The sequence below is a fragment of the Haemaphysalis longicornis genome, unplaced genomic scaffold (genome assembly GCF_048455015.1).
Source record: "Haemaphysalis longicornis isolate Haplotype H1 unplaced genomic scaffold, Haemaphysalis longicornis Haplotype H1 scaffold_3, whole genome shotgun sequence".
NCBI lineage: Eukaryota > Metazoa > Arthropoda > Arachnida > Ixodida > Ixodidae > Haemaphysalis > Haemaphysalis longicornis.
In genome coordinates, this window is record NW_027526335.1 from 56,293,444 (window position 1) to 56,311,100 (window position 17,657).

Below are 17,657 nucleotides of genomic sequence, written 5' to 3' on the forward strand. Positions count from 1 at the left end.
GAGAATAGGAGTAGCGAAAGGGTATCGGCAATGTAAGCAAAAGTTTTAAGCACTCTTTCAAAAAACAAAAAACAAAAAAGAACCCTCATGATAATTTATTTATTTATTTTTATTTATTTATTTATTAAAATACTCTCAAAGCCCGAAGACGTTTCAGAGAGGAGTGGTTAACAATTCATACAATATTAGTTACAGCTATTTTGAATAATCTAGGATCCGGAATTCTGGCGATGGAGGCGGGAAGGTGGTTCCAGTCGTTGCAGGTCTTGGGAATGAACGAGTAGAAGTAGGGGTTTACGCGACAGTTAGGAACTCCTACCTTGAGCCTGTGATCGTTACGTGCGGAGTTGTAGGATGGAGCAGAAATGAGACCCGGTTTTAGAATGGGGTTAGTAAAGCAAATCTTGTGAAAAAGGCACACGCGCAATTTTCCTTCTAGCAACAAGGTCACTGAGTTGAAGAGAAGATATAATTGACGCGATGCTAGTGGTTCGTGAGTAGTTTGTGACAATGAATCGAGCAGCCCGGTTCTGAACGGCTGCCAAGGATGAAGACAACACCACCAAATAAGGGTCCCAAATCGATGATGCATACTTCAATTTGGATCTAACAACTGTTTTATATAGTAAGAGCTTTAAAGACACTGGAGCAAGAGCAAAATTACGCCGTAAGAAGCCAAGCATGCGATTAGCATTATAAGTAACATAATATGTTCATGTCATTGCAGATTAGTGCTAATGTGGACGCCAATGTACTTATAAGAAGAGACAGAAGATATATGTACATTGTTAAGTTCGTACGGAAATAGGTCAGACTGGTTATACTGCTTTGCGCCAGAAGAAACTGTCATTATTTTACATTTGTTAACGTTAAGTTGTATCAGCCAATTATTGCACAAAGAAGATACGGTATTAATGTCGAATTGGAGAGAGACGGAATCTTCCCGGTTAGTTATTACACAATAAATCGCGCAATCATCAGCAAAAAGTCTAATTGCAGAAGAAATGTTGTTAGGAAGGTCATTCATATAAATTAGGAAGAGTAAGGGGCCTAACACAGAACCTTGCGGTAGTCCAGATGTTACGTGTTGCAACGGTGAGTTACAATTGTTAGCACTTACATATTGTGTTCGTTTAGACAAAAAACACTCTATCCACTTGAGTAAGCTTCTGTCTATGTTAAGAGCACTTAGTTTTAGCGAAGAAGTTGATGGGAAACTGAATCGAACGCTTTTTGAAAATTTAAAAAATGCAGTCGACAATGGCACCCCGGTCGGTTATGGAAAATAAATCATTAGTGAAAACTACAAGTTGCGTTTCATATGAAAAATACTTTCTAAAACCACGCCGGTGGTTATCAAAAAAATTTGTTGTCTTCGAGGAAAGTTATCATATTGGAATGGATTACGTGCTCAAGCAGTTTGCAGGGGATACTTGCGAGTGTAATGGGCTTATAGTTGAAAGGGTTGGAGGCGTCACCTTGCTTCGGAACTGACACCACCCTTCCCGCCTTCCAGTCGCTCGGCAGCACAGAAAACTGCAAATATCGCGAAAAAAGCTTTGACAATATTAGCGACGAGTATGTTTCGGTTAGCTTCAAGAACTGCGCAGGGATACCATCAGCAATGGGGAAGGATACATTTAGGTTTTGAATTAATTTTCTAATACCAACCCAATCCACAACAACTGCGTCCATAGGCGGGAAATGCACATTATCAACCTTGGGTAACAAATTAGAAGCACGATTACAAAAATAAAGAACAAAGGAATTTTGCAAGGCACCGCAACACTCATCCGGTGGTATCACACTACCGTCCTGATCACACAACTGGATCGTTTCCCTTTTAGAACCATTCACTGTTGACGAGAATTTACGAGGGTTAGTATGCAGCAAAGAGGGCAACGTTTTAGTAAAAAAGTAATGTTTTGCTGTAAGAAGCGCATGCTTATAATCAAGGTTTACATTTCGATAGGCTGACCACCTTTCGTTTCTATCAGATATTACTGCACTACGGTGCAACCGTTTCCTTTAGGGGCGAAGCTCATAAAGCCATGGGTCTGTCCATCCCTTGTGTCTCGTGGTACGTGACCGCCGCATGCTTTCGGAGATGTCGCAAAGTGGGCCGCGTTACACGCGCAAGAACCGGCTGCAACCGGCAGCGCAAACTCGGCACCGGGAGCGTGAGCTTGTCTGTGTTCGCCAACGGAGGCGCGAGCGCACGTGCACTGCGAGGGGGAGATCACGCAAGAGATCACGCCACGAACGCAGGCAGTCGTTCTCGGAGATCGAACGAGACGCAAGGACCTTTGCTCGTTTCCTCTCGTCTTGTTCGGGCACAAGTTCGCCCTAAATAAAAGTTCTTTCTTAACCGTTGTGTCCCATCCTACGTGACAAATTGTGGTAGAGCTGCGGGGTAGTCCTCGATGGCGCGGGGTCTTTCACCAGGTCTGGGCCTGGGAGCATTGACTCCGAAAATAAAAGTTGATTTGTACAATGTACGCACACAGTCTTACGTCTTTCTTAATGATGTAATGGGCGAACTTTCACGGGAGAGTTACGGCTACCGATGATCTCCCCCTCTCGATCTTCGCCCCACTTATCATCATTCATTCCGTGGATATGGCGTGATTTTTTTTGTTGCGCAGCCGGTTAAGAGAGGAGGTGAACCACGGAGAGCGGAAAGATGATAGGATTGTGCGCAGGGGGATATATCTATTAATGATAGATTCAACAACATTCTGAAATGCTCTCCAGTTTTCTTCCACAGTGCGCAAAGAAAAGCTACGCAGATAGGACTCAGGAAAACTCTCCATTTCCGCATTGATTGCAGCCACGTCTGCGCATTTATAATCTCTTATGGTTTTACCAGAAGCTTCTTGTTTTGCGGTGGTGACATCATAAGTAAAAGAAAGAATGCTGTGATCGCTTAACCCAGGATGATAATGAAGTGAGGAAATTTTATCAGGGGTTGTGGTAAATATCAGGTCAAGCAAACTCGAGGAAGTAAGAGTAACATTTCCTACGAAAGAGTAAGAGTAACACTACTTGAGGGAAGTGAAAGTCATTACAAAGATTAAAAAACAAATTTCCTTCACGTGTGCGAGAGGTAGCATGGTTATCACCAACGATGCAAGAGATATCAGGAAAATTAAAATCCCATAATAAAAAAAAATAGGAGTAGCCGGGTAGCGAACAACTATATTGTTTAAATCATCGTAAAACGTATCACAAAAATCAGGTGACGAGTTCGGTGGACGGTAACAGGCACACAAAATAACGTCATTATGACCGAAACGTACGCAAGCGCAAACAAATTCTAAAGAGGACCTTATGGAAACAAGATACGAGTGAAAATCAACAGAACCACCAATCAGAACACCTCCTCCACTTCTAGTGTTACGGTAAGACCTGTAAAGCTTATATTCGCCGCAAGCGGGAACACTTCACTATCACGAATCTTGCTGGACAACCACGTTTCCGTGAGCACAACTATTTTAGCATCACAGTCGTCGATTACTGAAGACAGTTCATCACGTTTGCTTATTACGCTGCGTATGTTAGTAAGAAGGAAAGAAACCTGACATTATACTGGACTATGATTGCCACTGCCCGATTGCTATGACGTACTTGTGCTGGAGTTGGGCTGATAAGCAGGGTTATTGATCGGCGACACAGATTCAGTTCTCGGGTTGATTTCACAGACACTGTCAGTTTGAGTACAATAAACAAAATATTTCTTACCGATTAGTAACTTGTTATAACGTAAGGAGTACTGTTGCCCACTGGCTTTCCCAATGTCTAGAAGCTTTTTCCTCGTGTTTCTAATTGACTTACAGAAGTCCTCATTGATAGTAATTCCTGTCGATTTTTGTTTCCCTTTCTGCGCAAAAATGGTGTCCTTTACTTTTTATTTTACTTTTACTTATTTATCGCGCACAAAAGTTCCAAGCCGATGTGCCCTTTCGATTCCGTGCTGCGCAATTTGAACTCCTATATGAGAGGAAACAAGCGTGCGTACTAGCTCCTCCGACTGCGACCATGATTCTTTTGGGTTGTCAGGCACACCATAAAATATTAAATTGTCACGGCGAGCTCTGCCCTCAAAATCGTCAAGGCGGCAACGAAGCTCTGCATTTTCTGAGCGAACTGCATTAGCTGCGGCTTCTAACCCTGTGTCACTACTCTGATCAAGGGCGTTAACACGGGCTTCAACAGCAACTAGCCTTGTGTTGGCGTCGGACACCGTGTGCCCGAGTGCTTCTTGGCTCAACTTAACTTCGCGAAGAACCTTCAGAAGTTCGTCATGGCGCGAGTCTACTTGAGCAGTATTTGGTTTGACAACGTTCGATAGTTCTCCAGGTAGACTGTTAGTAACATCATCAGGGCCAGGATTAAGCTCGACATCGCTGCAATAATATTCTAGCTAACAGGAAAAAATGGCAGGAAATACTTAGAACACTCCAAGGCTTTTTTTTAGTTACGCCCGCCTGTGTATTTTTATCTGTGGATGTGATTTTTGAAAATGAATTTTACACACTTGCTGATGTGTGTTCTCAAAGAGAGTAATCTCCTCTGTTTCCTCTTTCCCTAAACCCTCAAGATCGTAAATACTCGTCAGCTACCTCGTCAGCGCAAAAGTACAATTACGGTCTCTTTTAACAACGTTCACACTGTTGTGTATAGATTTATACCCACATAACTCTGATTGCCGTGCTTTATTAAAACCGCACAAAGTTTTCACACTAAAATCACATAGCGAATTTTATTTATAGTACCACAACAAAATCTAAACGTGCTGGTACCAAGGTGACCCGCAAAAAAGATTCACTTTTATTCGGAGAAAATCGCCACTCAAAAACAAGCATGACCTTTTTATCAGTGTTCTCTCGTTTCAGTAGAATACTTGCTACGCTGATGATAACGAAGGTAGAACTGTGGGAGTGCCGCGAATAGGGACGAATACTTCTTTCGTTTTGTTTCGTAATATATTTCAGAACCATCACTTAAACTTTAAACCTTCCGTAGGCTCTTCTAAACTACACTTCAGTACCAGCAAAGAAAAGTAAACATTCCTTGACAGCGTACAAAGATACCGCGCACATGCGAGCAGATGAGCCTGCTGCTTATTTAAGCTGAATGTGGGACCAAACTCGCGCACTGTCGCGAGTCTTCGCATTGCAGACAGTTTTCGCACAAGAAAAGTATCTGCAGCTATTTTTCCGCCTAACCGCTCTGCGCCTTGGTGTTGCAGAAACGAAGTGAAGGAGCGTGAGGGCAAGATGGAGCAATATTTGGACAGAGACTTCATAGACGGATACTTGAGGAAGATCAACGAGAACCAGGGCACCAACCATCACTACACTCGTAAGTGCTCCGAAAAAAGCCCACCCACGTTGTTGCAGGGAGGAATTTAATCGGAGAGGTAACACGTGCGGGAAGGCAAACATGCTTCGAAAAGCAGTCCAGAAATAAAATACCCCATCGAGGAAGAAGCGGAATGCGTTGGTACGCTGCCTGCGTGCTATTTATAACCCACTGTCAGGCGCTTGTCTTCGGTACTAGAAGTAGTACTCCGCCTCCAGAAAAATCCGCGGTACGCGGTATTTTTAAAATCGCAGCTGATAAATTACAGTCGATGGTTTGTAGCGTTTCTGCAAGCAATGATTATCCTGTAACCCTACCAAACGAAAAAAATCATCCCAGGATAAACTCGTCCTGGCGTTGGGCTCAGCATAACTGAAGTCACATTTGGCAAGAGTACGTGCCGCGGTGGCTCAGTGGCTAAAGCGTTGTGCTTCTGAGCCCAAGGATGCGGGTTCGATTCCTGGCCGCCGGCGGCCGCTTTTCTGATGGAGGCGAAACGCGAAAACGCCCTTGTGTTTGAAATTTCGGCGCATGTTAAAGATCCCCAGGTGGTCAAAATTAATCCGGAGCCCTCTACTACGGCGCGCCGCATCGGCTGTGTAGCGTCGGCGCGTTAAATCTCATAATCACTCGTAATCCGCAATTACCAAGCGGCATGTGTCGGGCAGAGAAAAAGCAAAGATTCATTTGGATTACCTCATTGTTCTTAAATATGCCGTCCAGGTATCAGAGGATTGAACAAGTCGTGTATCCTCTCGCACTGCTGCCTCCGACTAAGGTGCTTCAATTCTGACTGACTTGGACAATGCAGTACTTTACAGGCTGAATTAGCAAACGGCTTTGTATGTGCAAAAGTATATAAAATCACTCGCCTTTTTTCTGGCTGAATCATCATCACTTCTTTCGTCAGCATGCTTTGGCACTGCAAATTTGGCCGCGTATCAGCTCCTTTCGTTGCAAATGTCGACGGAAGACGATAGTCGACTGGCGCACCTTGAAAGAGAATACCTCCTTCTCTTTCCCGCTCACCTGTCGTACTCTTCCTCTCCCGTTTCGTTCCTCCCCAGGTAACACGCTAGAGGTTTGCTCAAGTTGAAGTTGAAGTTGAAGTTGAAGTTGAAGTTCTTTATTTCAGTCAAGTACAATGGCTGAGGAGGCGGGAAAAAAAGGCGCTGTACTCGCGGCTTGACGGAGCTCCCACCCCCCACGACACAATCAGCAGGGACGAGGCAGGGAAAAAAAATCACAAATGCAAATACAAAATGCAAGCAAACAAGAAGCAAGCAAACAAAAAAAAAGAAAATGTCAGCGCAATAAAATATTTGTTTACTCCGATTACGTCAAATGGGGGTATTCATGCTGTATTGTAAAAACAAAAAAACATTTTCCGGAGGGTTGTGTAAGACGTAGAGCGAATGGATAAATCGTCGAAATCATATTTGTTTAGCGCTAAAGGCAAAGTGTACGATAGAGTCTGGTGACCGTAATTTGTGCGAGCAGGTTTAATGTGCCAGTGTTCATGGTGTCGTGTGTAATGGCAAATTAAGTTCTCGTGTAAGCTAGCGCTATCAGACAGAAAAGTAACATTGTTTTGCATCTGAGTTTTGAATAGTTGGAGAAGGCGGAAGTCGTAAAGGTGATTGACGTTAATAATGCGGTAGTTAGAAAACAAGGGACTGGAAGAGGATAAAGGTGGAACACAAGCGATTGCTCGTAACGCCTGCTTCTGTAATACTAAAAGTTTTTGCATATTTTTACAAATTACAATTTACCACTTTCCCCTGCTCCAATTCGGGTGCCTCAATGCCAGGGCATCCGTATGGCGGAGACGCGCGTGAGTTGAGAAACCCTACTACAACGGTTCTAGAACGACGTTGCCCTTCTCGAGGAGCGTTCCAGTCGGAACGCGGATGCTATTTAGTGAAACCTTTCGTTGCTGTTGCCGTTTGATTTTTTTTTTAAATGCCGCCAGGTAGCGCGAGCGGCAGCAGGCGACGGTTTCCTGCATTTGATGTAGTATTTCTATTTCTATCGCAAAACCCAAGCATCCGTAACGTTTTTAATAAAGGAACACTGCAAACATCACTCATGTATTGATTTCCTGCCTTACCTTATATTTGCGTAATGTCTTGACCTTGATCAACCATCTGAAAAGTATGAACATTAACACCGGACTTAAACGTTTATATTTGGCTGTGGGTATGCAAGACTATTTCGAAGTTTTTGCTTCACTTTGGTCTGGTGGATGAATCGAGTCACAGACAAAATGTAGACAGACAGACAGACAGACAGACAGACAGACAGACGGACAGACACAAAAATGTGCACCCACCCGACGTCTACGAAACCGAAACTGAAACTGCCAGTTTTGTGTGCCACACAAAAATTCCAGGGTTTTGAGTTCTTAGCTTGATATGTAACACTAGTATCACATGCAAAAAAAATGGGGTTCGGTCGACACCAGAATCCCGGGACGCTCGCCGCCGAGTCTGTACACAAAGCAGCCGCGTCGGCGGATTGCCTGGAAAGCGCGTCATCCCTATTTCATATTTGCCGCGCTTTCAAGGCGCTTTTTCAAAGAAAGTGCTACGAGTCGTGCCGCGCCTCCGCCAGATGGCGCCACGGGTCCCGCGACCGAGAGAAGACGCAGTGAAACATCCCCCTCGCGAGGGGCACGATCAAATGCAGAGCATTTCCGGGGGCGCACGACGTGAAGTAGTTTGCGTTACGTTAATGTTGTTGCACTTGTGGCAACTGCTGACGAGAGAGCGCTCGTCAGCAGTAATTTGAATGAGTCAACGATATAAGGCGCGTTCGTAAGCTTCCATTCTGTGTCGGCTGTGTGGCGCAGTGGGTAGAGCACCATGTACATTGTGTTCTGCCCGCAGAGGGATCGAAACCTGTCGCCGGATAGTATTTTTTTTATATAGTAGGGAGGGGTGCGGTGCGGACAACGGACGACAACGCGGGTGACATCGTGAGTTACTGAAATGTTCTGCATTTAAAACACTTAGGCATCCTCAAAAGTAATGTGTGTTCAAATCATAGGTGGCAGCTCTGCTGTACTTTTATGGTCGGGGCCAACTAATGTATGTGTACATATTTCATCGATAACTTTGGGTAAATGGGCGACATTAGCCATGGTGCGTGGATGGTACCACGGCGCTGTTCGTGGTCAACACGAACGCTTAAATGCTCTTTTTCTGACCATGGAAAAATAGTGAGGCGTTGCGAAGTATAGGGAGAGAGTGAGAATAAGAATGGTATACACTGACCCCTGGTCTTGCACTGCGAACTTCTAGATGTTTATCGTGATGGCCTAAAGCCATCTTGATTGCTGCCTGCCCACGAAGAATAAAAAAATACCTGCATACTACCACGGCGCTGGAGAGCAGTAACTTATTAAACAGCTTGTTTTGTTTAGTGAAGCTGCTTCAACTTATTTTTGGCGAGAGACTTAAATACGGAGCGTTATTGTTTTCACGTGCATGCCAGCTTGCCAGCGTGAACGCTCACCGGCGCGCTGGGTATACAAGCTCTGTACCAACAGTTACCAGAGTAATATTTAGGGACGAAGCCCCTGAGGAACTCGGGCTTTTGGCGTCTGATGTCGTCGTCGTCTCATGTTGTCGTATAATGTAACTGCCACACGATGGGTCCACCCTTACAAATAAACGTAATAGTTTCACTAGGTGACCAAGGATGGCGTGACAGCTGACACAGTGCTTGAATTTTCATAACAAGTTGCTCTGTCCGTACATTTTGTAGTTCTTGAGTTCTTGTTTATTACTATTGTTACCACGTATTGTGGTCTCACGGTGCTCAATCATAAAAAATTCTGTTTATTATTATTGTTCGTTGTACAGCGACAGACAGCCGACAATAATTGTGCGACTGCCTTAGGACAATAATACTATTTAGGCGAGCTTGACGAAAACAGGAAAGTCTGCTCGTCTCTTCGGGTATTAAAAGGAAATATTTATGCAATTATTACTCCTGGGCTGCTTTACCAATGATCCGCAAAGCCGGTAACTGTCTAATATGTTCTGTTCGTCCGTGTATATTTTGAGTTGCGCCTTCAAAAAACGAAATTCCGCATCTTCTCCAGCCGTAGTACAGTCGGCTTGGCCAGGTTTCTGGAGACAAGCGTGTACTGAAACATTGCGCCGTCTGTTCCAGTGCAGGGTCTGGAAGGAAACTCTATCAACTTCTACGGCGCCGCAACCAACACGGTGCGCACCGTCATCTTGTGGAACCTGTACATCGCTGCCGCCGACCCCGGCCACCAGACGCGTGTGCAGCGCGAGATCGACACCGTCATCGGGAAACAGAGAGCCCCCGGCTGGGAGGATCGGCACCGCATGCCGTTCACCATGGCCTCGATCCTGGAGGCCCTGCGCTGGAAGACAACGGCGCCCATCGGCATACACAGGGCGTGAGTGCGGCAAGGCCAGGGATGCTGCAGACGGATGAAGATGGAGATGCAGATCGTAGCAGTGAGGGGGAAAAAAGGAAAGCCTCCATGACGTCCAAATGACTCCAGTCTGACATTCAAAAACTTCAATTCGTGACAAGAAAGACATACATGTGTTTATGGCTGTTAGGAGCTTGATGCAGATATAGATTACGGTTGTCCGCTCCTGCCTAGGGCTTATTAAGTGAAGCTAGCAGTACCAAATAAATAAATAAATAAATAAATAAATAAATAAATAAATAAATAAATAAATAAATAAATAAATAAATAAATAAATAAATAAATAAATAAATAAATAAATAAATAAATAAATAAATAAATAAATAAATAAATAAATAAATTTTTCACGTACAGGTAACTAGTAAATTATGAGATGAAGCATTTAGTTTTCGCCAGTTGTAGTTTGGCTTGGTAAGCATTTGGTTTTTGTCAAGATAGTAATTTTTACTGCGTAAACTTGCTGGGTGAATAAATAGACCTATTTTTGAACCTAAATTTAATGACAAAACTGTGTTAATTTTGGTGTCGTTACTTCCGTCTAACTTTTTGGAACCTAGAAACCGTTGAGTTTTAGTTTTGTGCAATATTATATAGCTTCCTGATAATCTGTGTAGTCTAAGCGCAGAGTTAGGCGGCGTTTCTTCGAGGCTCTACGTGTATACGACACCGCTTGCTCTCGTTTCTCTTTTTGGCAAAAAACAAGTGTCGAATTGCAAAAAAAAAATTGATTATGAACAAGAACCTTCGCAACTCTTTCCCGTTTACAAGCAAAAGCTACAGCACTCAAGGGCAAACTTTCAATGTACGGAACTGGTCTCCCCACTGCGTAAAGGTGCAGTATTTTAAGTAATACAGGGCTTCGCCTTGCCGCATAGGTTGCATTCCACGGGCCACCCCTGTTTTTTTCCACCATCGCAAAAACTAGTTCTTATCAGATTTTCCAAAATAAAAATGTCAGATGTTCCAGTTAGACTAGGTTTGCAATAGTGGGAACAAGCAACACTGCCGGCATGACAGTGCGCGCCTTCTTACGCTCACTCGCAGGGCCGGACGTGACACGGTTATCGGAGGGTATGACGTTCCCGCCGGCACTTTCGTGGTACCAAATTTCTGGGCTCTTCACAACGACCCTGTTCATTGGCCCAATCCATCACAGTACGACCCCACACGCTTCCTCAACGCCGATGGCACCGAGCTCGGGAAAAGACCGGAGGCGTTTGTTTCCTTCAGCCTTGGTAGGACTGCGGCATATGGTCTCCTTAGTGCTTCCATGTTAAAATGCAACAGCCTTTTAACACGAAAGTGTTTTATTCCCGGATACACGAAGATTTAACTGACGTCATATCCGTCACGAAAATGACGTCAGTACAACGAAGCAAGCGCACTGTAAAGGGTGCACCCTGCACACACGATCTTCTTGCGGGGAAAAAAACCTTTAGTACTAAAGAGTATCTTATACTTAGGGTTGCTCGTTTTCGAGTTTTATATTTTAAGACGAAAGTGTTTTATTCCACGATACCCTAAGATTTCACTGGCCTCATATCCGTCACGAAAATGAGCCAGTACACCTTTGCCGAAGCGACCCACCAGCAGAACGTCACTCGCCAAGCATACCCACAAGACAGCCCCCTACCCGCAATTCATGCTCAGCTGCAGATTTCGCTGCACATTTCACTTTCGTGTTTTACTGATTCCTATGACGGAGGAATCAACCACAGGTTTTTTCGGTTCTCCTTGCTCTTGGTCTGAACAGATTGCCTGCGGTTTCGAAGTGCATGAGTTTACGGTGTAGCGTAGCAGAATTCTGGCACACAATAAGCAAGGAGAACTGATAGCAAAAAAAAAAAGACGTCAATAAGAGCGCAAGAAAATACAGCGTACAGATGCAGCAAATCAGGGCTGTATTCTGGGCTTATGAGGCTTAATCGACTCTCTTCCTGCCGAAATGTGGACTGCGAGTTTTCTGGAAAATGGTCATAAAGAATTGAACGCGGTCATATAAAGGGACGGGGAAAAGCATAACTTTTTTTTAAATCTTATACCCATGACCATCCTTTCTCAAAGACACTTCTACATAGAAACAGAGTTTTAGTAGATTTCTCCCTTGGGCGGAGAAGAAAAGTGTTTGCCCGATGTCGTAGGCGTCGACCCGCACGAACGGACCCACATCAGAAAAGACAAATAAGGGGGGGGGGGTGTTATGGCGGAATAACGAACGAGATTCGAACGGCAAAAAGAGAGGCGTGGCTTGAGGGCCCAAAATAACGTTAGGAATCCAATGGGGTCGTTGCGTCCAAGAGGCAAATATTTTGTGCGGGTCAACCCAATTTCCTGGAACGGTTGAGTAAACGCGTATGCCGAAAGGAACACAGTTCAAAGAGTGGTTTTCAGGATAGAACAGGACAAGGTACGCCCTTTGATGGTTAAGTATGCAGCTTCTTCTGCAAGCATTGCAGGTGTTGCGGCAATCGTCTGGCCCGAAAACCGCGTACAGGCGGCAAGGTACGAAAGCATAAACGTAAAAAAAAAACAAAAAAACATTCGGCATAGCCAAAAAAAAAAGAAAATAATACGGAAAAGAAAAATGGTTGGGTCGAAAAAGACTAGTGAAATTACAAGAAAAGAACTCGGGCAACAAAAGATGCAAAAAGAAAACATTTGCTTGTGCCGAATAGAACTCGTAAAATGCACACACGAGACATTTATTTTCGTAAATCTCCAAGATATCTTACAAACGAACTGATTCCTGGCCGCGCCGGCCGCTTTTCCGATGAAGGCAAAAAGCAAAAACGCTCGTGTGTACGAGATTTCGGCGCACGTTAAAGATCCCCAGGTGGTCAAAATTAATCCGGAGCCCTTCACTACGGCGCGCATCATCACCTGCGTTGCGTCGGCGCGTTAAACCCTACAATCAATACAAACGAACTGAAAAAGGGCCTCTAAATTACGTCAACTGTAATGGCGGGAAACGTGAAATAAAAATGTAGGCAAAATAATAGAGGCAAGATGTGGCCCTCGAAACACATTCGTGGAATCGCATTGCAGAAATGATATGCATACACTTTCGTCACAAGGGAAAATAGTTGGAACGCTTCGCGAAAACAAAAGCGCAGTCTTGTAATCTTAAGTTACATGGTATGCGATGTTACGTGTAGTAAATTTCATGGGCAAGAACGGAATTTTGCTAGTGTTTTATGTGTTCTATCAAAGACAGCATTAAATTTCTGGATACGGACCACGAACATCACGGTCGTTATATGTTTAGAAATTAGACTGGAACACCATGGCTGTGAAGGTATAGAAAGGGTGGCTGAATTATTTATATGTATAGAGAGATGGAGGGTGGTAAGGCCTTCATATGTGCTCTGCAGTTGATGTGGCACCTACCATTAACGTTTTGAACCCCTCAGTAAAAGTATCGAACGACAATGTTTGTGACCTCAGTGTATAGGAAGCCAACCGACCGATACGACGACCTTCACTTTAAGTGCAGCCACGTTAATTCCTCTAAACACGGCATTCCTGTGATGCGACCAGTCTTTATTTTTAGCCAGATATGTTCTGACACGCTGATTTCCCCTCCAACTGTGTTGAAATAGGGATGGACCTCGCACTGCAAAAATACCCCCGGTCTGTCGTCAATGCTGCTACCAAGAAATCTGAAAAATATGACCACCGCCATTTAATAACCAACATGAAATTCAATTTGTAACGTCTACTCGCTTCCTCATTCTAACGTTTTAGCTCCGTCCCCTAAAATGAAGAGTCGTTTGAGAAAATACCAAAACATCATGTCTGAGAGTGGAATGTTGTGATGTATTTTCCCCGAACCTCCACGCCTTATGTACAAATGAGAGAGGAATATTGGAGACATTGCAACGTCGTCTAGAGACAACATTTTCAAACACACACACAGCGGCCCTCCAGCAAGCATATGTCCTATGATGAATAAGGCCTCCCCCATAAGCACTTCCGTATCTTTGTTTTCCTTACATATTATAGGCGACTTCAATTGTAGTTGCGCAAACGTCCTCTACCTCCTTGAATTCACCTTATGCCTCGCCCAGTACATTGATAAAACTGAGACAGCGTTCAGTTTGAGAATCCAACTGCCTCAGAGTCAGAACATAAAGGCCCCATGACACCTCCCTTCCTTTAAACGTGTGAAAAATATCGGCCACCCTTTCTGCACATAAACAGCCATAATTTGAAAAAAAGATTACGACCATGAAGTTTGCGTGCAGTACCTTATCAGCGAGTTGGACACCGTATTTGTTGGAATAAAAAAAATTCGCGCATCTTCACGAAGTGAATTATGACGAGTCGGCAAAACACCGGGGATCGTTCTTACCGTAAATCACCCTTGGTATTGCCCACTCACGCATGTAAATGAGTGACAACGCGTGTGTACACAATTCCAGTCCAATCCAATGCAATACAATTCAATTTAATCAGATCCAAATCAATACAATCCATTCCAATCCAATCAAAATTCATTCCAATCTAATGCTCCTCGCGCATGCGCAACACTGTGTACAGGGTGTTGCGACGATGATTGAAACACTTTAAAATACCTCAGCGTACCGCTGCTCTGTTCGCGCTAAAACTTGCCACGAAGGTCGCAATTTGTGGTCTATTTTGTTTGATACCGGGGACAACGATGGTACTTACCTGTGTATTCTGAAAATAAATAAAAACAATTGTTGCCTATGGGAAAATGGCGGCTGATTTGAACGTGCGAGCCAGCGCAAGTTTATGTTGGAACGACGGAACCACCTGCAGAGTGGAACGCACGTTTGGGATTCACGTACTGAGCCAAATGGTGGAGCAGACGATCAGAAAATTCACCTAGAAATGAGCTAGCAGACGATCAGAAAACCCGGTTTTCGGGCTCCCACGTCCAAATCGCCGCCATTTTCCCATAGGCTAAAATCGTTTTTATTTATTTTCAGGATAAACAGGTAAATACCGTCGTTGTTCCCGGTGTCAAACAAAATAGACCACAAAATGCGAACTTCGTGCGAAGTCTGAGCGCGATCAGAGTGGTTGTTCGCTCAGAAATTTTTTTTAAAGTGTTCCAATTACAGTCTCAACACACTGTACACGGACGCCAAGGGACAAGCCACGGACAAAGCGAGGTCTTACGGTGCTTCGCCTCTAAAAGAAAACACAAGCTGACCGGTGTGCTTGCCGAACTAGGTACCTCAAGATGATGCCGAGGACAACTGAAGGATTTTTTAAAATTAGGAGGTTTAACGCGCCTACGCTACACAGGCGATGAGACACGCCACTGTGGAGGGATCCGGATTAATTTCGAGCATCTGGGGATTTTAACGTGCGCCGAAATCACGAACACACGGGCGTTTTCGCTTTTCGCCTCCATTCAACTAAAGGATGGCCATCATAACATTTCTCACTTCTTTATTCTGCGAATTATTTTTATGTTCCCTTCTTTTTATCTGTTTCCAGGCGCTGCACCTGGTACGAATGTGCATACAATCTCCTCGTATGTCCCGCACCATGCATTTTGAACTTGCAGGACTTTGTTTTTGCTGTCGCTTAGCGTTTTAACCCCTTTCTTTCATGATGAATGTATATGCAGATTATTTCTACAGTGTGGTTACATAAATGCGTCTCGGGGGCTCCATCTTCCTCTTACTGTGGCTATGGTCATATTATCTTTTATATATTTGTCTGCGCGCTCCGCCTAGATATTACGCAATCTCGTTCCCCTTCTGCATTTGTTTGGAGAACATCTGCTATATTTTTACAACAGAATATGTCTCCTTTATGCATTTCATGTCTTTTGTTAAATGAAACCAGTTCTTGCTTCTTGAATCTTTGGTTGCCTTTTCCTTTTTTTTTTCCTGTCTAGGGATTTCGTGCTTTTTGTCTGACCCAACAATTTCGGGTGTTTTGTCTATTCTCCTTGTCCTGTTTTTTACTTTCGACTATCTTGAGTAGGTTTTAATGTTTGTACATTTGTAACGGGCGCCTTCACGCTATTTTTGTGTTAAATGATTGCAGCAAACACCTGAAAATGCTTCCCAAAAGAGCACCGAAGATTCTCCTGTATGCCAGACACGGGCCAATCCGACCCCGACGACCACCCTTTCAGACGAGGCACTTCGTGCATACGCGTGCACTTGACAATGGCCAGGCCTTTCACGTTCCCATAGAGGGCAATTGCCTCTTAAGCATAATTCTCCCATGTACCACCTAATAATATTTTGCTTGCTTTGTTGTCATACATTTATTTCATGAATGTTGGCCTGCGGGCGCGCTATTGACGGAGTTAGAAATGACAAGACGCTAAACACGGTGAATCTGTGCCTCTCTCTTTTTTAGCGTTCGGATCTGGTTCTTTGTGTCCTGTCTTCACTCCCCAACCCGCATCCTCCTTCTTTGTGTGTGCATCCATGTGTGTGTGTCAGCGCCAACACTTGGTTTGCCACCCTCTGGAAAAGTATATGTAAACTCTGTTGCCATGTTCAACTTTCATTTCTTAGAGAGGCTGGTCACCGGCCGAAGCTACGGAGTACAAAACACATGCGCGCGAGCATGTGTGCAGGCGCGTGAGTGCGTATGTGTGTTATGTGTTGAGCAAGAGAAGGAGACCAGACGCTGTTCTCTTACCAATTCTTAAGAAAGGGGCAAAAACGAGACATTTTTACCCATTCCTTCGCCATTCTTGCAGGAGAATCTCAACTGATTTCAAACTTTAGGTTGCTTTCTTCACGCCCCCTCGATTTTTTACATTTTTTAGCGGCCCCTCCAATACCCAAAGAAATAACTATTGTGACAGTGTTGATTGATTGTAAGGTTTAACACGCCAACGCAACACAGGTGATGAGGCGCACCGTAGGGGAGGGCTCGGGATTAATTTGGACCACCTGGGGATCTTTAACGTGCGCCGAAATCTCGAAAACACAGGTGTTTTCGCTTCTACCTAAAAATCTATCAATATATTTCACTTGCGGGAATCGACGGTGTTTACAGATGGTAAGAACGGCATTATTTTCTTCTTGCGTTCAGTTTACTTATAGTCGTATGTTTTTTTTCTCGTTTTTTGTTTTTTCCAGGAAACGACTTACCCAGATGGTTGTTTAATTTTTTTCTTTTTACAGGAAGGCGCGCATGTCCGGGAGAATCTCTGGCATTGATGGAAATCTTTCTGTACGTAAGCACTGTGCTCCAGAACTTCAGGGTGCTTCCCGAAGAAGGCAAAACGCTCTCGCTTGATGCCGAGAACGCACTCATATCGGTAGTCGACGACACACAAAGACTGCGCTTCCTGCCTCGATGACCAACAACACAATCTGCGTTCTTTTGTGGTAGGAAACAGGGGCACGTCAGGCCCCGGTATAACCTATTGTTTGCACTTAGAGGTCGGTCTCCAGCGCTGTCAATATTTTTACAGGTTTTGGATATACATCCGCGCTGCGCTATACCACTTTAATCGAAATATTGTTTTTTACATTGGTTTCACTCCTTCCCGGCTTTTTCTTGCCCTTTCCACATTTACATATGAGCACTGTCATTGCACACGAAATAAACAGTTGATACCGAGCTTATCATCGTATACGCGTGTTTGTAATTTTTTGTTTGCTATTGTTGCGTTACATAGTGTTCTCAGCTCAAAGAATGCGTTCCAATTACCACAGGAGACGGGAAAATAGGCGGGTGCGTGAGACAGCAGCCATTTGGAGACCCGTTCCAATTTTTGTCGAAGATGGCAAAGTTGACAGCTCGAGAACATGCAATTCGAAGTCTCCACGGATGTCTACTGTGAAAACACGGCAGCGACGGTAGCGCCCCA

At 44.2% G+C, this 17,657-nt stretch overlaps 1 protein-coding gene across 1 annotated transcript in view; it reads left to right on the plus strand.

Annotated features, from left to right (window-relative positions):
• The window catches only part of LOC144174472 (cytochrome P450 2H1-like), a 33,293-nt gene extending 15,881 nt beyond the window's left edge, over window positions 1–17,412 (plus strand). Inside the window, exons 6-9 of the mRNA XM_077703188.1 lie at window positions 5,252–5,364; window positions 9,544–9,799; window positions 10,883–11,073; window positions 16,966–17,412. Coding sequence (XP_077559314.1) covers window positions 5,252–5,364; window positions 9,544–9,799; window positions 10,883–11,073; window positions 16,966–17,144 — 739 coding nt within the window. The 3' untranslated portion in view covers window positions 17,145–17,412. The remainder of the gene's footprint in view (window positions 1–5,251; window positions 5,365–9,543; window positions 9,800–10,882; window positions 11,074–16,965) is intronic.
• The last annotated feature ends 245 nt before the right edge of the window (window positions 17,413–17,657 follow it).